The 24,580-nt window shown below is 37.1% G+C and overlaps 1 protein-coding gene across 2 annotated transcripts; it reads right to left on the minus strand.

Moving 5' to 3' along the window:
- Positions 1–28: 28 nt before the first annotated feature.
- Positions 29–15,521, minus strand: LOC131423554 (keratin-associated protein 5-4-like). 2 transcript variants are annotated; one of them, XM_058573839.1, is made up of 2 exons: positions 14,716–15,521; positions 29–3,149 (listed from the first exon to the last, which is right to left on the minus strand). In XM_058573839.1, the coding sequence occupies exon 1, from the start codon at positions 15,507–15,509 to the stop codon at positions 15,075–15,077; it is 435 nt and encodes a 144-aa protein (XP_058429822.1). In that variant the 5' UTR covers positions 15,510–15,521; the 3' UTR covers positions 29–3,149; positions 14,716–15,074. The 2 variants fall into 2 exon arrangements, with proteins under 2 accessions (XP_058429822.1, XP_058429823.1); XM_058573840.1 differs by lacking the exon at positions 29–3,149 and adding an exon at positions 8,976–10,442.
- Positions 15,522–24,580: the final 9,059 nt, after the last annotated feature.

Here is a 24,580-nt window from a genome sequence, read left to right on the forward strand (position 1 = left end):
TGTGTTATCATCTAGGTACACCTAGAACACATGCGTTTCACAAGAATTATTACAAATTCCAGCAATTGTTCATATTTCATTAATTTATTAATTTAAATTAAGTCTGAGTATGTTCCTCATTTTCACTTTACATGAAAATATAGTATTGAAAATTCATTAAAAGTCTTTGAATACATATATTTAAAAATATGAAGGATATTAGGGGAAACAAAATTTGCCTGTCTCACTATTTTAGAAAATGTACAGTTTACATTTTCATAAAGAAGTTATGAAAATATTCAGGCAAATATTTCATTCTGACATGGTTTGTTACATGAGCTTTTGATCACAGGTTTTAGTATTGGCATAAAATCCTGGATACTAAATTTTAACTTTTAACAAAATTGTATGTTTTCTAAGAATCATAAATCCATCATATTTATTTCATATATGAGGCATATTTGATAGTATAAATGTCAATTGGCTTCTATAACTTATTTTGATACAACTTCCAGCACAGTAAATTATTAAGGGCAAAATCAAATTTATAGAATGTATTCTGGAATTGTGAATGGTGTAACTCAGAGGAAAGTTATATGAAACACACAACTGTAATATTTGAATCTAACATGATTTGAAACACCTGGTACAGAAAAGTTCAGAAAGTGACAGCTAAGCAAATTTTTAAAACAAAAGCTGACAATTTTATTTGTCTGCTTTTCCTTTGTTGTTTTAAATTATGCATTAAAAATAATTTAAATACTAAATAGATGTATTTTTATGGCTAATGTAGTATAAAATTTAAAACATATGTAATCCATGGGATGCAATTTACCTTAGCACTATTAATTTGTTTTACAGTGTGGTGACAGTGTGTGTGTATGTGTGTGCGTGTGTGAGTGTGTGTGTATGTATATACATATACATATAAATATGTATTTGTATGAATTTAGTGTTATAATTTTTACAAAAAAAAAAAAGCCAAATGAGGGCTGGGGTTGTGGCTCAGTGGTAGCTTGCCTAGCATTTATGAGGCACTGGGTTCAATTCTCAGCACCACATATAAATAGGTAAATAAAACAAAGGTTCATCAAAACTAATAAAAAAAATTTAAAAATCCAAATAAATACAGTTGTTTTAACTATGCATTTTATTTTACATACGCTGATATTTTATTTTACAAAAGCTGATACTTTATCATCTGGGGGTCTTGCTGGCCCAGATGGACAAATTTTAACAGATACGTAAAATAGCACATCATAACCCTGCTATCTCAGATATAGTTCTCATCTTAGACAACTCATTTTTTATCTTACTTGAACCAAGTATTCTCATGTGAAGCAAGTATTCTCATGGACATACACTAGGCACTGTAACCATGAGACAGGGGGCCTGCCTCAGGGGAGATCAATAAGGGCTGTGAAGCTAGACTGGAGTTGAATCTGCAGCTTCCAGGTTGTGGTCCTGGCCGCGTTTAACACACTGAGCCTTGGGTTCCCAAGGCATAAAGGGACCCTCGATCAGAGACAAAGTGCACAGGGATCTAAAGGTAGGTCTGATCAGGGAGGGCTTTGAGGTATGTTTAAGGGTGTGAGTTTGTGAAAGGAGAGCTATAAACATCTTTGGGACCTTTTAGAACTGCAGAAGGATTACTCTGATTACAGCCACAGAGGGTACATACACAGTGCTGGGTACTGGCCAAGTGTCAGCAGAGGGACCAATTTCTGCAGATTACAGTGTTCTGCTAAGGTTCTGGAAATGGAGAAGTTGAGGAGAATCATCATCACAATAGACTGTAGTAAACTTATGAATTGATAGGAGAAGGAGATGAGGGAGAGTGTTACATTATTCTTCTTGTTTACATACAGACAGTACAGTAGCCAGTGTGAAAACTTCAAATGCTTATTTCAACCCATATCCAAAATCAGAGAAGTGTTCTGGAAATGGTATAATAAATTAATATAGGAACATTTATATCACAGGTAAATTAGAAACACAGTAGAAGTGAGAATATAGTTCCCAACCATGGATTTGGCAAATTGTTAACCTAGCACTCTGTCTTGAAGAAAATGTTCTCTTATTAACAAAAGAAAAATAATGTATTCAGATTCACTCTTTCAGTGAAAATTGTTTTTTTCTCTTATCACACAGTCTAGTTATCTGAAATTAAATGAGAAGCAAGAGCCAGAAAGTTAATTAGCACTAGGCTCACATTTACTATAACTGGTCATTTAGCATTTTTGGCCACACACATTTTCCACTTAATTTTCACAAGAGACAAAAAAGACAGCTTACCTAATATACATTGTGTACAGCAAAATGCTAGTAATCCAAATCCTAAATTGTTTGTGGCATTCTGATTGGCTCTTTACAAGATTAATTCATAATTTTAAAATGAGCCAGTTATTCCGCCTTAAAGTACTGTTTGCTAAAACTTTCAGGAGTCAATTTTGAATATCTGGTCTTCTCTATTTCCAGCCATGACCATCATCTCTTCTCCTCACAATTACCCTAGGATTCTGTAGCTCTGCAGCCATCCAGACTTTCAATTTAAAATCTATGAGTACATAAAAACTATTGGAATATCTGCTCACTAAAAAAAAAAACCTGTATTGTGATTTGAAAAGTGAGTATAAAGGGTGATGTTTTTGTTCAGTAGCCTTTGGAGAGCTGTTCTTCAATCATTTCCAATTACCTAACCCATTTCCACAACCATCAGCCTCTAGTTTTTAAAGTTAGAATCGCCTGCCTTTCACCTCGTGAAAGCTTTAGTAATAGTGTTGCTTTGAAATGACTTTAATTTTATATATATGTCAAGTTGCCATACAAACTAAAAGCCAAATGAACATACAGGCTTGACAATTCCTAAATGTCCACAATTTAGTCAAAGATGTGTTTTTGGAAGAATGAGGATATTCATGACATAGGAAATGTCTACTCATGATCAGACAATGTTCCAATATACTTAAGAAAAGTAATGATGAAAGCAAACATCGATCCCAAAACAACATCAAAATTACAGAAGGGGTTATTAAACTATATTCTTAATTGTTGATGTCATCAATATGGCAAAATATTACCCTTTTTCTATAGTTTCCCACTTACCAAATTAAATGTCAATGTTTTTAAAGCTTTGGGATCATCTATGATCTTCTGCAAGTTAGCAGCCACTGTAAGATAAAAACATGGAGGAAGAGAGTTCAGATTAGTACTAATGACACTGGATTTTCACACCAGTGAATCAGAAAATTTGACTAATGATGCAAAAAATGGTAAAATTATTTCATTACAAAGTCCATTTAAATGACAAAATTACTCCCATATTGACATATCATTTCAGCAATCTTACATCTATCTGCATCTGAATTAATCACCATATATCAACTTCACATTTCATATAATAAAATTTGAAATTATCTTCTAGGGGAAAGTAGAAATGATAGTATCCCTCAGAGTCTCAATCATTTTGTTTTTTGAAACATCCATTAGTGATAAATTATCAGTTAGGAGAGGGCAGTACAATATCCAAAAGTGAAGGTACTACAGAAAGTTTTCAGCAAATGACAGGTTAGCACATTGAACTGGCCTATAAATTCGCTCAATCCTGCGCACCCGTTTTTATCACAGCAACAAAATGCAGTGGAAAACCTCTACGATTCAGGCATATGTTTTTGTGCTTTCAGTGATTCACCCAAACAAAGAAATGCCACAATAAAGTTGCTCACAAGAGATTTAGACTTCAACAGAAGAAAATTTTATTTGTTCTGTGTATTTTCTGATAAACAAAGCAACTTCCTTGTGCATTCTGTTTAAATAAAGGTATATGGTACAATGTTGATAACAGGATTATTAGGATAAAGAGAGTATATACCTACATATAGTCATTTCTCAAGCAAAGAAACATTTTTGTCCTTGAAAGAAACATAAGTAATTTTTCCTCTCTGTCCTCCATGTTAGTCCTTGTAGACACAGGATCCAAATATATCCAGCACAGATCAAACCCATGGCTCCTGTCTGGGTAGTTCCCATGGCACCAGGGAACTGTGCTTCAGTGTACCCAAGGTCTAGACTCACCTGGTTGTCCTCAATGTCAGGCTGAACTACATACACTGAGGCCATACAACATACCTATAGATCCAGGCTCCTGGTACACTCCAATAATTCTGGCTCAAGTCTTGTCATAGTGGTATAAGGCTCTGGGCAAACTGAGGTCTAAGTCAACTTCTACGGATCCAGGCTTCAGACTGAAACATGAATTTCTAGACCAACTTCTATTAACCTAGGTTCTGAGTCCATCCTCATGGACCTGGACTTCAGAACCTATGGAGATCCAGTCAACAAGTTCACCCCCTGGACCTACATTCTAGGCCTGCTCTTTGCTAACTAAATGACCAGCCAACACTGTTGAAGGACTCCAGCAACAAGGCATTTCAACCAACTACCACGACACAAGATAAAATCCTGACAGATCTTCTGCACGTGTACAGATCTTTTTCAGGCAATGTAAATCTGAGAAGATTGAAATGGGTTTCTCCTTCAAATGCACAGAAATTCTATTAACGGAATAAGAAACATGAAAAATTTAAGAACTATATCACTAAAAACACAAAAGTCTCAATGTAGTTTACTCAAAAGAAATAGAGATATGCAACCTAACAAAGAATTAAAAACAAACATTTTAAAGAAATTAAGCGAATTTACGGAAATTACTGGAAAACAATAACAATGATAAATGATTAAAATGTAATTTTAACATAAAAATTCCAATTTTTAAAAAACTAAATAAAATGAAGTTTGGAAATGAGTATAATGAATTCAATGAAAAATACAATAGAAAAAGCAATAGGAGAATTGATAAAGTAAAAAGAATTTGGGAACTCAAATATAGGTTATTTAAAAATCTATAGAGAGATAAAGAAATATGGGTAAAAACAAAAGAATAAAGATTATAGAACCTATTGGAAAGAATTAAAAGTGAATATTTAAGTTAGAGAAGTTTGTGAAGCAGAAAAGAAAGAAAACACAGAATACTTATTTAAAAAAATAGTGTAAGAGTAATTTTCTGAATATGGATAAAATATCCAGGTATAGGAAGGTCAAAGTTGCCAATCACATTTAATTCAAATAAGACACCAAGACATCTTAAGGAAACTGTAAAAAGTCAAGCACAAAGGGAGAATGCTGAAATCAAGAGAAAAAAAGCAAATAACACACAAGGGATTATAAGACTTCTCAGCAGAGACCTCACAGGCCAGGAGAGAATAAGAAGATGAATTGAAAGAGCTGAAGGGAAAAAATGTCCCAAGCAAGAATAGAGGGCTAAATAAAGATGTTCTTCAGAAATAGAAAAATATAGACTGTCCGAGACAAGCGAAACAGAGGAAGTTCATAACTGTCAAACCTGTATTTCATAAAATTCTGAAGAGAGTTGTTCAGGAAAAAGAAAAGAACATTAATGAGTAAAACAAAAACATATAAAGGTAAAAATTCATCAGTAAAAAGAAGGATATGGTCAAATTCAGAATATTCTAGCACTGTAATAATGTTCTGCAAATTACGTATACCTTTAGCATGAATGTTAGAAAATAAAATCCTTAAAAATAGCAATAGCCCCAATAATTTGTTCACAGATTCAACAAACTATGTACATTGTGACACTGACTATTTAATATCTGAGAGGTGGTACTGGAATCCAATTAAAGAGTTATACATGTGATCAAAGATAATTTGTAATGAGCTTAGAAATAGCTGTTTAAGATGTGTTATGCAAGGGTTGGGAATTTAGCTCAGGGGAAGAGCACTTGCCTAGCATTCACACGGCCCTGAATTCAGTATTTGGCCTTGAAAATAAAAAGGTGTTATGTATTATCATGGTAACCACAAAGTAAAGTTACCACATGGTAACCATAATAGTTACAAAAAGGTAAAGAAAAAAGGAATGAAAGCATACCATCAGAGAAAATTCACTTAATTACAAAGGAAGACAGGATGAAAGAAGCAAAGGATATATAAAGCAACCAGGAAAAAGTGAACAAAAATGGGAGTACTAAATATAACTTAATTAACTTAAAGGTAAATAAAGTTCTCCAAAATCAAAGGCACAGTATACCTGAATGAGTAGTTAAAATAAAAAAATTTATGCTGCATACAAGAGACTTGTTTTACATGTAAAGACACATATAACCTGTAAAGGAAGGGATATAATCAAATGTTGCCTGCCAATTGAAATCAAGAGAGAGCAGGAGTATCTTGTACTTATATCAGGTAAAATACAACTTAAATTTAAAACAATTGCAAAATAAGACAAAAATGTCATTATATAATTATAAATGGGTTAATTCATTGAAAGGATATAACACTTGTAAATACATAGGCACCCAACATTATTGCATCTAAACATTTAAAACAGATATTAATAGTTTTGAAAGATGATAGGCTGCAATGCAGTAACAGTATAGGACTTTGATCTACCACTTTCTATGAAGGACAGATCACTCAGAGAGAAACACATAAGAAACTGTTGGACATAAAGTAAACATTAGAATAGAACAGTTAATTTAACAGCAGTGGAATATGCATTCATTTCAAGTGCCCCTAGTACATTCTGAACTATAGACTATATGTTAGAACACAAAACAGCACTAATCAATTTAAGAAAATGGAATTTTTACTGAGTATCTTTTCTGTGTAAATGATATTGAAACTAGTGTTATAAAAGCAAGAGTCTTGGTGAGGAAGTTGATTCAGTCATAAATATTCTTCCAAAGAAAGCCCAAGGTATTAGAGCCATTGCTCACCTCTACTAAACACTCTAGGAAGAAATAATTCTAATGATTGCAAACTCGTTCTATAACTGAAGAAAAGGAAATATTTCAAAACTCATTTGATGAAGCCATTATTACAATAATGCTAAAGACTATGACAAAAAAAGAAATAAAAATTAAAGTTCAGATTCTGGGGTTGTGGTTCAGTTGTAGGGTGCTCACCTGGTACATGTGAGACACTGGGTTTAATCCTCAGCACTACATAAAAATGAAAGATATTGTGTCCATCTACAACTAAAAAATACATATAACAATTAAAGTTTAATATTCCTCCCACATAGATAAAAAATTTAACAAGATATTAGCAAACCAAATTTAACATATTAATGGAATCATTCTCCCTGATCAAGTGCGATTTTCCCCAGGGATACAAGAATGGGTCAACATATGTATATCAACAGATGTGATATATCACACTAACAGAATGAATGACAAAGTTGTACAATCACATCTTGATAAATACAGAAAAAGGAAAAAGCATTAAATAAAATTCAACATCATTTGTTTAGAAAACTTGATACAGTAAGTGTAAAAGTAAAGTATCTCCACACAATAAAAGCCATATATGACAAATCCATAGCAAACATCAAATTCTAAGTGGGGGGTGGATTTTTTTCTAATTAGGAAAAGATAAAATATACCCATTCTCACCACTTGTCTTCAATTACAAAAAATGTGAGTCAAGTAACCATCCAAGAGAAAAAAATAAAGGAGACCCACATCAAAAAGGAAGGAAGAAGACAAACAGTACCTTGGCAGACAATATAATCTTATATAGACAAAACACAAAATTTTACCAACAAAACTGATGGTAATATCAAATGAACTCAGTAAAGTTTTAGGATATAGAAAATCACTAGCATTTCTATACCCTAAAAAATATCAGAAAAAAATCAAGAAAACAACCCCACTTAGAATAATACCAAAAAAATATTAATAGTAATTAGCAATAAAATTAACCAAGGTGGGGGCTGGGGTTGTGGATCAGTGATAGAGCACTCACCTAGCCCATGTGAGGCCTTGGGTTCCATCCTCAGCACCACATAAAAAAATAAATGAATAAAATAAAAGTATTATGTCCAACTACATCAAAAAATAAATATTAAAAAAACATTAACCAAGGTGGTGAAATGCCTGTGCACTGAAAAGTGTAAAATATGTTAGAGAAAGTAATTATAAGCAGATAAAAGAAGGAAAACATCCTGTGGTCATGAATTAGAAGAACTGGTAATACTTAAAGATCTATACTTCCCAAAGTGCTCTAAAGAATCAATGCAATTTCTGCCAAAAGTCAAATGACAATTTTTAGAAAAACAAAAAATTTAATCTTAAAATGTATATGAAACAAGAAAAAATCACAAGTAGCCCAAACAGTCTTGAACAAAAATAACAAAGCTGTAGGCATCATACTACCTGACTTCAAAATGAACTGCAGTGATATAGTAACCAGAACATCATGGTACTGGCATAAAAGCAGATACAAACACAAATGGAACAGAAAACCCAGAAAAAACATCCAGTTATTTCTTGTCATTGATTTTCAGTAAAAGTACCAAAAACACAATGGGGAAAGAACAGTCTCTTCAATAAATGATGTTAGGACAATTAGATAGCCACATGGAGAAGAATGGATTTAGGCCTGTCTATCACAATATACCAAAAGATTTCACAATTTCTTAGAATTTTAAATAAAATATATGAAACTACTAAAAGGAAACATAGTAGAAAATTTTCATTATGTTGGTTTTGTCAATAACTTTATGGCAAGCCCTAGAACTATAAAACTAGTAGAAGAAAATGTAGGGGAAGCACTTCAGGACACTGAAATCACTAAGATATTTACACAGAAGCAAACGTAAAAGTAGACAAGTGAGATTACATCAAACTAAAAAGCTTCTGCTCTGGAAATAAAACCACTGACAAGATTAAAGAGAAACCCTATAGGATAGAAAAGACTATTTGAAGAATATACATCTGATAAGATTCTAATATATAAAGTATATAAGAAAATCTAATAATTTGATTTCATATAACAAATTATTTAAAATAGGGCAAAGAATTTGAACAGATGCTTCTCCAAAGAAAACATAAAAATGATAAGATTTTCTCTGAAAAAAAATCAATATACCTAATCTAAAAGAAATGGAAATCAAAACTACAAGATATCTCCTTACCCCATTAAAAAGGCTGTTATTAAAAAAGATAAAAGATAACTATTTTCAGAGAGAAAATAAAAAAAAGTGAACTCTTATATGCTATCAATAGGAATATAAGTACACCATATGAAAAACACTGTCTAGACTTCTTGTAAAATTAAAAATAAAGAAGCCATATGATCATATATGATCCAGCAGTACTCCATGGAATGAATCAATCAATTTATCAACCTACCTACGTAGAGCATGTATTTTGAAAAGATAATATGTATTTCCATGCTCAGTGCAGCATAATTCAAAAATACTCAAAACTTGGACGAAACCAAATTATCTACCAATTGAAGAATGAATTACAGAATAGATTTCTGTTTGACTTTTTTGTTGTTGTTGTTTTTATACAAGTCTTTTCATTTGTGATAACATGGATGGATCAGGATGCCATTTCTTATGTGAAGCAAGGCATTTACAGAAAGACATATTCACAATCTTTTTTACATATGATATCTAAAATACTGAATTCAGAAGTAGACAATGGAATGGTGTTCCCATGGCCTGGGGATTCCAAGTGAGAGGATTAGTTAGCTGTTGGTCAAAGGACACAAATTTCTAATTATTCAGGGGGAATAATTTGAAGAGGTAGGTATATTCTATGACGTGATAACTAAATGAAATGTATCAGTGCCTTAGAAACTGCTGTCAGGAGATTTTCCTGGAAATTGGGCTTCTTTGTTAACTCCGTGGTTCATTTGCCTCTTTTATGCAACTCATTTATTCATTGTGTTATGGTACATTTTCCTTACCAGAATATAAACCCCAGATGACAAAGAGAACTTAATTTCCCCCCACTTCTGTATGCACAAAGACTAGAACAGTATATGATATAGAACAGATACTCCCTAAATGTTAGGTGTAATGAAGAATGAAGTTAGAAACCAATGAAAAATATGTCTAGAAAGAGAAAGAACCTAAAGAGGGTAGAGATTAGCACAATTCAGGATTTTGTATCCAAAGAAGATCATACAGAAAATCATTAAATTTTTTTAAAAGTTCTTTGAACATTTCATTTGAGCCTTATCTTAGTTTTTTTTTTTTTTAAAAAAAAGGAATTACACTGATTTCTAAGCTCTTTTTTAGTACTATTATATCATTTCTCAATTCTTTGTTCTACCACCTTGCAGTTGTTATTCTGAATTTGGTGAAATGATTCTCTACTCACAAAAAAAATGGCTTAAAAACACTTAAATATTTTGTAGGGCACTGCAAAAACAATTAGAAGATATTCATGTAATTAAGTGTATTCAAAACAACAGCAGTAAATACCTAGAACTTGTGGAGTCTTCCACAAATAATAGTGAATTGCAAATGTTACTGATTGAACATGAGTCAAATACACTCAAGCAGTGTTTGATGCTAATCTCATAGTGAAGATTAAATTCAGTGGTAGATCCCATCCATACAAAAATAAAATTGCAGGAAGGTTTTCCTAAAAGGGAAGAAATAAGAGGAATAAGATAAGTTTGATTCTGGTTTAATAACTCATTTCATTTCCTGAAGGAGACAGAATTAAATAGCACAAGTTAATTTCATACACTCTGATTTATTTTCACACAGACTCAATTCATGAAAGAGTAGACAGGAAGAGAAAAAAAAATGGTCAGAGTAACTTATCTTTCCATTCTGCCTGAAGAATGGAGTTTTAGGAAACATGCTAGCATTTTTTTGTCATTGTTTGCATATGAAATAGTTTGGAAAAAACCTAGGAGTAGGGAAAATGCAGAAAATATTCTGTGTCAGTTTTACTGCAACACAACATTAGCACTAACCACAAATTAAGTACTGTATTTAAGTGACACAATATCCTATTGATTTGGAAGTTGGGGGAAAGTGATATGTTAAATTAGGAGATGAATTCTATATTGAAACCATTATTCATGAATTTCACTCAGAAATTTAGTTTTAAATAATGTATTTCTTTAGAGTTTTTCTTTATGAGGCAAATAAAGATTTCTATGATCAATTCAATGATTTTCATTGACCTCATTTAAATAATAATGATTTAGTCAAAAAACTCTCAAATATAAAATTGAGGTACTCTCTTATTGATGTAATATTTTTATATCTAATGAATGGAGTGGTCAATACCTTCTCTTTGGGCTCTATAAATTTGCTGATAAAAGTCAAAGTACTGGCATAAAATGAGACTATATAAAGAGTATTAAGACTGGATATGCTGTTCATATGCCAAACATAAAGGCAGGCACTTTATAAATTTATCCCGGTTTTTCAATGATATTATTGTATTGCCCATAATCACTCTCAAACATTACTGATACTTTATTTTGTTTTGTTTTAAACTATGTTACTTTTTTCCTTTGTTTTCAGTGTTAGGGATCAATTCCTGGAAACAGGCATGTTAAGTAAGCACACCTCCACTGGGTGACATCCCCAGCCCCAATTTAAATAAAATTTTATGATCAAAGAATAGCATCAAATATGTTGAGATTATTCAATAAACAGATAAAAATTAATGCTTATCAAATACATGATAAATAATAACTCACTGTGTATATTTTGTCCCCCATTTATTCATCTACTCAGTCTTTAACATGTTATTTTTTTTTCTTTTTTGCTCTCTTTGGTTTAGTACCCCAATTAAATGTGTACTATTCTGTTTAATTCTGTCTTCTTCATCTCTCAACCTTACTCCCCAGCCCATGTACATTAATTTATACTTCAGTGGTATTTAAATTTAAAATAATCCTTACCACTGAAATACAAAATGTTTTAATTGCCTTTTGGCTAGATGCAGCATTTCCATTTAGGATTTTTTATTATTTTAAGTTTGCAGTCATTCTCAAACTGTACTTCTTACTTTTTAAATAAATTAAACAAAACTCTAAAATGTGTCTTAGAATACAATAACTGTGGGCTTGCTTCTTTTTTTACTTTTTCTATTGATTTTCAATAATATTTTATATCTTCCACACCTTGGTTCTGTGTTTTGTGTGTGTACATGTCTGTGTGAGCATCCATGAGAATGCAGGAGCTTTTTGAGTACTAAGTATAGAAATCATTGCACACACAGCTAGTTCACATGATTTTCCTAGTTCACATGACTTGGAGTTCCAAGAATTGAAAATTGAACACTCCAATTTCAAAGGATGAAATGATTACAAGCTTAACTATAGCTTCTGTAATGGCCTATCAATTTCTGACTTCCCACTTTCTTTAGCTTATATCTATTTGGGTCTCAGCCTACAGCTTAGCAGTGATTTTTTAAATCTTAGATGGCAAAAGTGCTTCCTCTGTTTTTAAGTACCTTTCTTCAGAATCAACATGTGTCCCTAAGTGAAAAGCAACTCTACAGAAGGCTCACCTCCCTAAGACTTCCTCCAGTCTTGGTATTTTCTTAAGGGCCAGGGTTTTGAGTCAGTGGTAGAGTGATTGCCTTGCACCTGTGAGGCACTAGGTTCAACTCTCAGCACCAGATATAAATAAATAAATAAACTAATGGTCCATATACAACTAAAAACATATTTTAAAAATATTTGATCTCTCCTTTCAAAAATAAAGCTTTCACCTTTTTATTGCTTTTAATGTTTCTTTTCTCCTCTGTAAATATTTTGCTCTGGATTCTCTATAAAATATGTTCTAGAACTTTCCTTTCTCTTGAATGAATGAATATAAGAGAGTGTGTGAGTGTATATGTGTGTGTATACGTACACATATAAAGTTGTAAGGAAATCTTCAAAGATTTAGAGAAAAATTAAAGAGACAGAAAAAAATTCACTCCAACAGTGAGAAACTTGACTATCACCTTTCCTCTTTCATTTATTTGACTTTCCAACCCAATATACCTGCATAACCTTTTGATTTATTTTTAAATTGTGTTATCTTACCAATACAGTATTATCCTTTTTACTACTATATTCAACTTAAATAGCAGATTGTTAGCATCAACACACAAGTATAAAAATCATACATTTTTATTTACATTTAATTTTTAAAAATTCTTCATTCCTGACACATTTGCTTCAATGTATGTCAAACAGCAAAATACAGAAAGGCAAATTTAATGTCAGCATGATTGGACATCATAAGAGAAATTTTATTAGCTCAAAATTTGAAATTGTTTATATCTATAGACAACCCACATTGTATTAATAAGCATAGTCAGAAATGTTAATATTTTATTTGCAGAATTCAAAATTTAAAAGCTATAAAATAATTTTCATGATAATGTAGGACAAAATGAAACCTACTACAATAAGATTATTTCTGTACTGGTAGACATTTAATTAAAATCATTTATTATCTTTTGAGCAATGGGAAGAAAATCTGCATTATGAAATCACTAACCAAAAGAAAGCTCAAGTAAGTCTGGTAATGTAAGAGAAAATGAACCTCAAAATAAAAACTACTATATGAGATAGAAGGCACATTACCTGATGAAGAGAACCATTCCATAAATCTTAACAATCTTATATTTGCATGTTCTCCCCAAAATTTTTAAAGTATTTGAACACATAAAATGATAGACTTATAAGCAATATACTTAAGCCCAACAACAAAGTTGGAGATTTCAATAGCACTTGTTCAACACAGAAATTCAACAATTCATAGATTATGATCTTTATGATATCATCAGAGAACTTGAACTAATTTACATTTACAGAACAAAATCCCATCACCAATAAAAAGGTCACTTCTCAAATGCACAAAGAATATTAACCTAAACCACAGATAAAACAAACATCAAAATGTATCAAAATGTATTGTTGATATCATATAATATATGTATGTGTTCAATAATAATGGGGACTGGGGTAAATAGCTCAATGGTACAGCAGTCACATTGCATACTTAAAACACTGGGTCCATTCCTGGGCAACAGGTACACACACACACACACACACACACACACACAAGAAAGGGACAGATAATGTATAACATCCCTAATACTTGGCAATCAAAGAGCATAAATCTAAATAATCCATGAATAAAAGATACAAAGAAAATTTTTAAAAACTTACACTAGATTGAAGATGTAATAAAATCTATGGAGTGCATTTATATAGTGTTGACAGGGAACATACGTAGCATTAAATGTTTCTTTTAGAAAGAAAATAGTTCAAAAAAATTAACCTCAGCAGTCACATTGATAAAAAAAAAAAGAAAAATTTCAATTTATGGCACAATATAACAAATATGAAACTCGGAATCAATAAAGTAGGTAAAAGAAAATGAATACAGAAAATTTAATACAAACCTGAATATTAAAAGAAAACATATGATAGATAAATTCCTAATCAAACTGTTTGAAGATGGGGGCAAAAATTGTCAATTATCAGGAATTAAAGAAGAGACACCTTGAATAACTCCACATATATTAACAGTAAAAAGATATAATACTTTACAATACAATACAATACTTGATCCCCAAATTTGACAATTTATGTAAAACAGATTAACTCCTGGAAACAGATTTTCTATTAGTTATTTAAAATGAAAAGGAAACTTGAACTGTCAACCCTCCCTCCTCAGCCTCCTAATAACTGGGATTACAAGTATGTGCCATCACGTATCACCTGTATCTAATCTGTAAATCAATTACTTATGAATAAGCAATGTGTGAAATTATATATATATATATATATATATATATATATATATAGAGAGAGAGAGAGAGAGAGAGAGAGAGAGAGAGAGAGAATGTATTCTCATCTGTATTAATATATACGAAGAAGTACACATACCTTGCTAAAACGTCCCTGTAGTGAAAGTAGAGTTTTTCCGCTTGTACTGGCGAGTGTTTTCTTCCTAAGTGACAAACCTCTGCAGCCAAGCAGCTCTTGATAGCAGGTTCTGCCCACTCAGCCAAAGACCTGCCTGGAAGATACCAGGGCAGCTTGCAGCCAGTGTGTGGGTCAATGCCATTGGTTCACGGTTATGCTAATAAGTGTTTGGAAAAAGGAGCAACACTATTGGCCCAAAATTATGAACTGAGTGCCACCACGCCTCCTGAAACGAAAATGGAAGTAAAGGCGGAACACCTGAGCTAACTAATAGTGTGCTTCCTTTTCCAAGCCACCACTACCACAGAAGCCTTCATGAGTCAGAAGCATAGGAATAGCCACAGGGGTGCCGCCGCCACCAATGCAGCAGGAGCAGTACTAAGGGCCACTGCTTTAGCTGTCACTGGAGCTGCCAACGCTAACTTTGAAGCCACAGCCAATGCTGCCTCTGCCACCGCCTCTGTCTCCTCCGCTTGAGCTACAGCGGCTGTAGTTTCGCCGCCACCAATGCCAACGCAACAGGAGCCAATGGAGCCGCTGCAGGAGACGCCGCCAACGCCAACAGCACCGGAGCCACCAGAGCCAAAGCCCACGCCCCAGGAACCGCCGGCGGAGGCAATGCCACCGAAAACTCCAAGGCCACAAATGTTGCAGCTAACACAGCTGCCGCCGATGGCAACCAATGCTGTCGCTGCCAGAGCACAGGAACCTTTGGAGCCAGTGCAGCCACAAGAGCACGGAGCCGCCACCGCCATCTCAGCTGCTGGAGCACAGGATCCCTGGTAGCCTCTTTGGGAGTGGGAGTGTAGGAGCACAGAGCGTCGCCTCATCCCCCAGAGATCAGGAACCGCTGGAGGCAAGGATGCTCCAAGAGCACAGGTGCCAGAACAAGAGAGTGAAAGCTCATGTAGTTGCCGCCTGCAGAACACCTTGAAAAAGGAGGTAGGTGCTGGGACCTACTCGGGAGGGTTTAGCCCCCCTGGGGTGGGGAGGCAGTGGCTTCACTAGAGGTGGTCCTTGGAGGCTGGAGCCGCCACCTTAGAGATGGGCTCAATCATTGTGGGCATCTATCTATCTCCACAGGGTTGGGGGTGTGGCTTGCGAGTTTGGGGTTGTGGGGCTAGAGGCAAGGGGGGATGCCTCTGGTGTCTTGAAGCTGTGTGAAAGGGCAGATGCAGCGTGAAGATCAAACAGGTGCGGGGGGGGGGGTCTGGGTGGGACTCCATTTTGTGAAGGAATAGGTGTGGGTCTCAGTGAAGGGATCTTAAAGGAGAGAGAAGCTCCTGGGGACTGGCAGTACTGTTGTGGGCTTGATGTTGAAAGGAGTTGTCAGAAGGGTCCTAGCCTTCAGCTAAGGGGAGAGATTCAGTTTGGGGACATAAAGACTCCTTCTGGCACCTCCACCTTCTCAGTCCTACCAGCGACCTCCAGGAGCCAGGAGGTCACTCTCCCTGAGGGTCCCAGGTCAGAGTTTGTGGACTGCTCCCTTGGTAGGCAGGGTTTCCTCACCCCTAACTCCCTACAGAGGAGGATGACAGAGGGACATCTGCTGCTCCTCTGCCTTTTCACTCTCCCTTAGGCCCACCTGGAGCTTAGTCTGGCCTCTGGATTCATAGCCAACCTAAGTACCTGTATCTGTAGGGAGTGTATATAGTTGTGGGGGCTAAAGGTAAAATTCCCACCTCTGGACTGTGAGCGAGTGCACACACATGGCTATGTGTATGTGAAGACATGTGTCTGGAGAATGTATATATTAGAATGCATGTGCCTCTGTATCTGGTGTATGTGTTTGTGTGTGAACTGTTTTTGTGACTCTGTAATTGTGTGATGCGCAAGTATGTGTGAATGAATAAGGCTATGATAGTGTGTTTGTGTGGCGTGTGTCAATAATCCTTCCCTTGTCAGCCCTCCATCACTCAGTCTGGCACCATATTTCAGGCATGTTTGGATCTTTTGAGTTGTTGGCCCAAGATTATGCGTGGTTGTAGACCTTATGGGCCAACTTACTCTTTGTGTGTGCATGGGTGTGCATGGGTGTGCATGTGTGTATTAGGGGTGGAAGCATGTAGTGGCAGCATTGAGCACATCTAAGGAGCTCTTTCCTATGTGGAGGCAGACAGGTTTCTAGAGCAGCCTGGAGACTGGGATCTGTTTCTGCCCTTTGTGCAGGGTGTGTGTGTGTGTGTGTGTGTGTGTGTGTATTTTCCCTTTTTGTTTTATAAATCAGCTGCAGGGCTGGTTGTTCATTCTAATGTTTTCCAATAAGGAAATGTGCAAGATATCTGGGCCTGGGTATTACATTCTTGAGTTTGATCATAAGATAAAGATCATAAACAGGAATCATAAAAATTGCCCATAAGCATTTCCTAGGAAAGTGCCATGCTGAAGATGGATAAGCCAACTCTCAATAAGTTCTGCATAACTGGTATTGTCTTCTCATTATAAAGAACGTTTTTTTTTTCATTGGTGCACTTGTTGGAGGAACTTAGTTACATTAGGAGCCCTCATGTGTGGAAACATGGATTTTGAACCATGAGAATCACATTCAATGCAGTAAGGAGTTTATCCCAAGAGGCACCTGTGAACTGAGCAGATTTCAAACCTCATCTTTGCACGCTGATTTTTGTGCTCATTGGTAGGAGTGATAAGGGGAACTATAGCAGTTTTCTCTTCTGCCTGAGCACACTGTCTTGAATTTCCCTAAGTTAAGTTCATTAGGTTACTACCTAGCAGATGTGGGGTGTAGAACAAAAGTATAAAAAGGAGGCAGGTATACCTTATATCAAATATTGGAAGTTTATAAATCAAAATAACAAAGGATTCAGTAAAATATATTCCATGACAAAGTGTATTTCTTGCCAGATTTACCTCAGCGGACCTATGTTTTGTTCAAATGTAGTATTTTCAGATGTCTTGAACTTCCATGCTGAAATGCAAAGGAGGTTCACCTCTCCTGCCCCTCTTCCCTTCCCAAGCCTGGCTTCCTGTGTCCTCATTGCTCCCTTATAGTCATTGAAGGTTCTTGCAGGCACATATAGGGGTATCTTATCTCATGTGTCTAAGCTCTACCTATACCCCTTAGAAATACCTACCCTTTAGCCACCACCAAATACAGGGGCTATCACCAGTGGGCTTGGGCTTGATTAATCGAGGGGACCACATTTCTTATTTGTAAAATGAAGAGGTGGATTAAATATATCTATTCATTTCAACTTAAAACTTCAAGGTTTTTAGGAAAGAAATAAAAAGAGATTTTTATTAAATTATTTAGGTTTATTCTTACTCCAGATGGCTATGAAATTATCCAATGTTAAATAGATAGTTTTTCTGTGCCAAAGTATCTACATAGTAGTTTAAGAACAGTGAATTGATTTTCAATTATCATATACTTTTTGTTTTGAGGGAGCTTAACTTAGGCTTATTGCAATTTCCATTGCTAGAGAAAATCAGTTTTCATTTTTTTTTTTTTTTTGACAAATGCAAAATACATGGGATGAGTCACTTATGTTTCCATGATAGTCTCTTGGGGTACTCAATAAAAGTGTAAATAAAGTCAGGTGACTTTGAAACAAAACATGATACTATTGAGATGTGTTTTTATTCTATTTGCAGATAAGATAAAGGGGAAAAATGAAACAGAATGAAATTTTAAAAAATTAAAACACAATGTCTATTTTAAATTAAATTCATCCAAGAAATTCTGAATTTTTTTCTGTGTCTGTTGTGGGAGGCACCCTTTATACAGCTGTGGAATTTTTTTCTGGTCCACAGCTCTTCCATCAATGGAGGATGCTCTAGCCATCATGGCATACTTAGATTGTCCACCCTATTTCCTTAGTATTTAGATTACTCCAGATCCCTTTGTATTTCCTCTGTGGATGCTTATCTATTTTTCATTTTTTAATTCTTTCTGAGGGATAGGACAAGTCTTCTGGCATCAAAATAAAAAAGCTGAAATTTTTTACCTTAAGAGCTTGTTAAGAGAGATTATTCAAACTTTAATATTGAACATATCCCACGTTTAGGATTTTTATAATAAGAGATTTGGCAATAGATACAAGCTTCTGAATGAATTAAGGAAGAATCAAGTAGTGTGGAATAGCTGGAGGTTTGTGTGTTGTCTGGCGTTCAACTCAGCTCCTCTTTCCTTGGTTTCTTGGGATAAGAAGTTGAGACTACCATCATTCTCGTATTTAAATCTCTGAGCTGCCATTAGATATCTGCCCAGCAGGTGCCTGTAAGTCCTAAACATGCTATAGCCTCTTTCAGAGGCATGTGGCCTGAGAGGTCTATGACTCCCCTGATTTTTGATGTATTTAAATCTCTGAGCTTATAATCTCTTATAAGCTGCTGATGAAAGAGGCATTTCGTTGCATATGTTTTGACACGTGAGAATAGATTAGGGTGATTTCCAAAGAGCTTTCTTCACTCAGGGAGGACCACCAGATCATGTCACTCTGTAAAGTGCAGAAGGCAACAGGTTGGTGATGGGTTTCATTTGAGTTGTTCACTGTATTTCCTAGTGTCTCTTTATTTCTGGCAAAGCTCAGCATGAGGTCAGTTACAATAATTATTTGTCACTAACATGGTAGCTGTTGCTCAGGGAGTAGGGTGAGGTCAGGTTTGGCAGATCACAGGCCACAGCTGCCAACCCCTAGCTAAATTGAAAATGGAACAGAAAATCTGTTTGAAGAGATATCTGATGGTTTTGTAATTGGAAATTATAAAAATGCAGAGCAACTAAAATACTCCAATTTTGGATGATTTTGAAATGTCAACTTTAGCTAATTACAGAATTTCATTGTAATCACCTTTTGTCCTTTTAGTGTGGAATCTTATCTGTTTTGAACATCTCATTAAAAAAATTGGTGTGGTGACTTTCTAGACCCATGTGCTTTCTTTCACCTTCCATAAGAAAAAATTGCATTTGACTTCTTATCCTCTGAAAAGGCACAATTAGTATAAGTGTCTGGAAGAATGAAAGAGACTGAATTCCTTTTAAGTATGTGTATGTGGCTGTGGACTGGTGTTTTGTTAAGTCAGTGGAAAGGTTATGGAATCTACCATTCTTCAACCAAGGAAGTGCTTTTGGTGCCAAGCCCTGGTGAGCAGACTGTGCCTTTATATCTCTCTCCAACCTAGGACAGTGATCAAGACATTTTTATCAATGGGGTTTTTGCTCATAATAGAGCCTAAAATGGGAATCTGGTGGTCATGAAACTGCTGTCCAAGAAGTAGTGGAAGGTATGTTAATTTTTTTTTCTATAGATATTCTTAGGGCATTTCACATTCCATGGAACACCAATGCAGCATCAAAAATCAGGGGAGTCATAGACCTCTCAGGCCACATGCCTCTGAAAGAGGCTATAGCATGTTCAGGACTTACAGGCACCTGCTGGGCAGATATCTAATAATTTGGATTTTCTTCTTGCTCCCTCTCCAATCCATCTTTTCTATCACATTCCTTGTATTGGATTCTGGTATTATTTTGTATAGAAGAAAAGCTTGCATTGTTATTTCCCTACACTCTACACAGCAAGTTCTGGAAAGACAAAACCATGGAGATAGTGTATTCTTCACAAATTTGTGCTTAATGTACTGGAAAACTGGGGCAATACATATCAGTTCTGTTAGGCCTAGTTTGGTGATTCGACATCCGTTGTCAGATATAAAGATTACCTTTATGCATATTTTAACAATAATTTAGTTGCAAAAGAAAACATTTTTTAAAAGTGGATTTTTTAAAAAAATTATTATATGTTTATTATAGGATCGAAACAGTGCCTCACATATACTAGGCAAGTGCTCTACTACTGAGCCACAACCCAAGCCCCAGAAAATGTTTTTAATATGAAATGATTTTCATATGGAGAATTCAGTTTTTGAGTTTCAGTCTCCCATCAGTGACTATCATTTGAAAAGTAACAGTGGTTGTAGTTTTGACTGTTGTTTTAAATCACAATAAGAAACCATGGAATTGAGGTTGTTTTTTTTTTTTAATTGTGACGTGGAACTGGTGACTTATATGTATAAGATTTTAGTTTAGTTCATTGATATTTAAAAATTTGGATTCTTTTCAGAAAGGCAAGATATACTATAACAATGAGAAGTGCTTTTAGGTAAGACTTTCTGGGTTTGAATCTCATCTCAGAAGGTCCAGTGTAAGAAGGTGGCGGAAGGCAGGGCAGGACATCCATTACTGAGGAAGAAGTGCTCATCCACAGCAGACACTGGTAAGCCACGGATACAAATTTTCCTCTGCTGCCACGCCACCGAGGGAAATTTCTGAGGCTGCCACCAACTCTAGAACTGGCTTGTCCAGTCACTGCTGAGAACCTAGACTGGGAGAAGGAGAAAGTTCTATATACATCAACTGCCTTCTGATGGGTGAGTTCTAGGCCATCTGGGACAGCTGTAACCATGTCCCCACAAGCCCATGCATGGGCCCCTCTACATGGTGAGGGGCAAGACCTCTGGCATCACTGGGCCTCAGCCAGACCTTTCCCCACCACACCAGCACTGCCACCATGGAAGCCTCCACACCAAGGTGGGTGGGCTGTGCTCTCTCCTCCCACAGACACCATCCCACCTCCAACCTTAGCCTCCCCTTCTTTCCCAGCCTGCCAATTGCTTCTTTGGCCCTTCCTCCCAGGCCTTCTCCCAGCATATTGGCAGGCTTGGCTGCACAGCCAGTGGTCCCCTTTGGGGTCACCCCCTTGAACACCACTATGCCTTCACAGTCCCCCCAACTGGGGCCTCCATCTAGCTTGGGTAGGAGCTTCCTTCCCACTCACCAGGGCCCAAAGCCCAACAGTATTCTCAAGGCTTCACCTGTATATAGCTCCAGCTGGCCAGCTCTAAGGGTACAACAACACACTCCACATGGGAAGCCACCTCACATCCTTAGAGCCACCATCCCACCAATCCCTGGAGTTCCTGATGGGAAGAAGCTCAGAGCCCCCATCTTTGCCAGCTGTCAGCAGTTTGGATATCTGGGAGTTCCAGGTCTAGGAGCAGTACCATTCCCATCCTTGACATCAGGCCCCACAACCTTGGGCAGCCCAAACCTCTCAGCTCTTGTGGTTGACAAACAGAAATCCCAACAAGGGTGTCCATGCCAGCTCCCAGACACAGGCTGCAAGGCCCACTGGTGCATCTAGTGCATCAGCCTCTGCCTCTGTAGCTGCCACCCAGAGGCCAGGGCCTGTGGCCAGAGTTTGTCCAAAGAACAGGGAGCTCCAGTCAACATGGAACAAAAAGGTTCATCCCCCTAAAGGCTGCCAGTGTCAGTTACCTCAAAGCCAACTGGGAGGACAGACTTGTCACCAGGTCCGATGTCTCACATAGCAGTAATGAGAATTTACTCAAAATGTAGGGGAATCCAAAACCAGAGAGCACCATGAAGCAAACTTGGGACAGAACACCTACACTGCTCCTAGCCAGAGCATCACCATGATGCCCAAGAAACACAGACCAAGAGCAAACAGGTGCAAGGAAATACTGGTGTTCCCACCCTGAGTGCTATCCCTCAAAGTCTGCCCTCCCAGAAATCCCTAAGCTCACATTGGTGGACCAGCACCAACCCAAGAAAGGCTACCTCTATTTGCTCATTTGTCCTGTGACATCAATGGGATCTGGGAGTCCAGATTTTCTCCCAGATCTTATATGAGACTTGGGGCCATGTGCATCTTCCCTCAGAGAGGAGGGAATCCAAGCAACAGACAGCAACATGGGACAAGCTTAGGAGAGAACAACTCCAGTGCCCCTAGGCAGAGCACTACAATGAGGACCAAGAGACACAAAGCAAAGCACAAAACAGAGCAAAGAACCACTGGTGTTCCTATAGTCACTGCCGCCCCCAAAGCCTGCCCAAGCAGAAACTCTTAAGCTCTCTTGGGGGAGCAAGCACCACATCCAAAAAGGTCGCCTCTACTTGCAATCTGTCTCATTGCCACCAATGGGGTTTGGGGGCCCAGACTAGCCCTAGGATCTCATATCTGCCTTTGGGGCTATGTGTGTCTTTTCTCAAAGAGGAAAAACAAGAAGCATGAGATAGCACGAAGGAGCCACCTTGAGCCTCAATACCTACAGCCCCACAAAACATACCATCCCTGTAGTGATCACCTTACATGAGACATGAAACAACTATGTTCTTGGAGCAACAGGGGTCACTCCTTTAAGTCCCAAAAGGGCCCCCCCCTCAAAGAAACCCTCAAGTCCACCCTGAGGCAACACAATGAACAAGTATGCATATAGCTACACATGTGTCCTGGCCTCTCACTCTGGCATCCCTGCCTCTCATGGGTGCACATTAAAGAGGAAACTGGCCTTTAGGGTCCCATTCTCATCTGGATAGGGCTCTTCTGGAACCAGGAGCCCTGGAGAAGCCCCTAGATCCTCCTCTTCCAGGTCAGGATCCACTCCTGTGGGGTCCAGGAGGAAAATGCTGCCCTAAGCCAACATCCACCTTCCCCCTTGCAGGACCTGGTGTGAGCCCTGTTCAGGCGCATACCACCTGACCTCTGATCCTGGGGCAAACATGAGGCTCACAGACACAGCCTCCCATTCCAACCTACTTCCTAGGCAGCTTTGCCTCAAAACTGTCTAAGAGGAAGTGGGGTCTTATTTGACCCAGTGGTTGGGGTCCTTAACACTATACACTCAGGCCCTTAGCCTGGTCTCTCTAGTTTCTTTGCAGTTTGGAACTCTTTGGTGTTCTTTGGGCTTTGGCCATTTCCTTGATCTGGGAATGTGAAAGATGGCAGATCTGGGGTACCAGAGGGTAAGAAGAAATGGAATGTAAACAGAGAAAGTAGGCTTTTGGGGAGATCTTTGTTGTCCTTGTTAACTGTAGTATTACAATAGATTAAGGCCCTGCTATTTTCTGGGTGCTGTGCTGAGGTCTTTGGTTGCATGACCCTCCTGAACCCTCCCTCCTCCATGGTTCTTAATTTCATAGATGAAGTAAACCAAGAAAGGGTTTCTTTAAGTGCATACAGCAAGAAAGCAGCAGCTCAACCTCTGACCACAGCCCATGGTGATGGATCTTGCTTAGATGAACCCCCTTACTCAATTGGGGTACTTTAGAAAAGTAGGGTGCCTAAGCCTTACTCTAAGAGCCACCTTACAAAATCCATGCATTTCCTTTTTGTGCCAAGTACAGAGTCTGGGAAGCCGGCTGTACTGATCCTTTCTTTATATCCTAGAAATTTCTCCCCAAGATAAAAGACTCAATGGGTTTCAGCTCTACAGGCACAGGAATGTGGGCAAGGGTAGAGCCAGGGACTACCATGTCCTAAATTCAGAGCCAGGTGCCTCCCACTCAGTTGGACCATTCACCATGTCAGCACCATCACCTAAGATTAACTTGGAAAGAGTTGGGAAATTTTTCCTGGAGACAAAGCCTTCCTCAGAAACTGAGGAATCCCATCACTTGATCCATACTATCCTGGCACAGACTCATACCAGCATCACAGAGCAATGTTGCAGCAGCTTAACCATAAGAGGCCTCTTCTTCCTGCAATATCCCTTCAGCGCCCTCTAGTGAGGAAGCCCACATTATTCACAGTATAAATGGGAAATGGTTTAAAAGCTAGGCTATTATGGAGGAGCAAACAGTGAAGAAAGAAAACAATTGAGACCAGAGCCAAAATTAATGAAATTGAGAATAAAAATAACAGTACAAAGGATCAATGAAACAGAGTTGTTTCTTGTAAAAGATAAACAAGATTGATAAGCCCCCATGCAAACATAACCAAGAGAAAAACAGAGAAAAAGCCAAGTTTATAAAATTAGAGAAGAAAAAGGGCCCAGGCTAGCTCTAGTA

The sequence above is a fragment of the Marmota monax genome, unplaced genomic scaffold (assembly GCF_021218885.2).
Source record: "Marmota monax isolate L192 unplaced genomic scaffold, Marmota_monax_Labrador192_F-V1.1 WCK01_AAM20220418_F8-fsc02107, whole genome shotgun sequence".
In the NCBI taxonomy this organism is placed as follows: Eukaryota; Metazoa; Chordata; class Mammalia; order Rodentia; family Sciuridae; genus Marmota; species Marmota monax.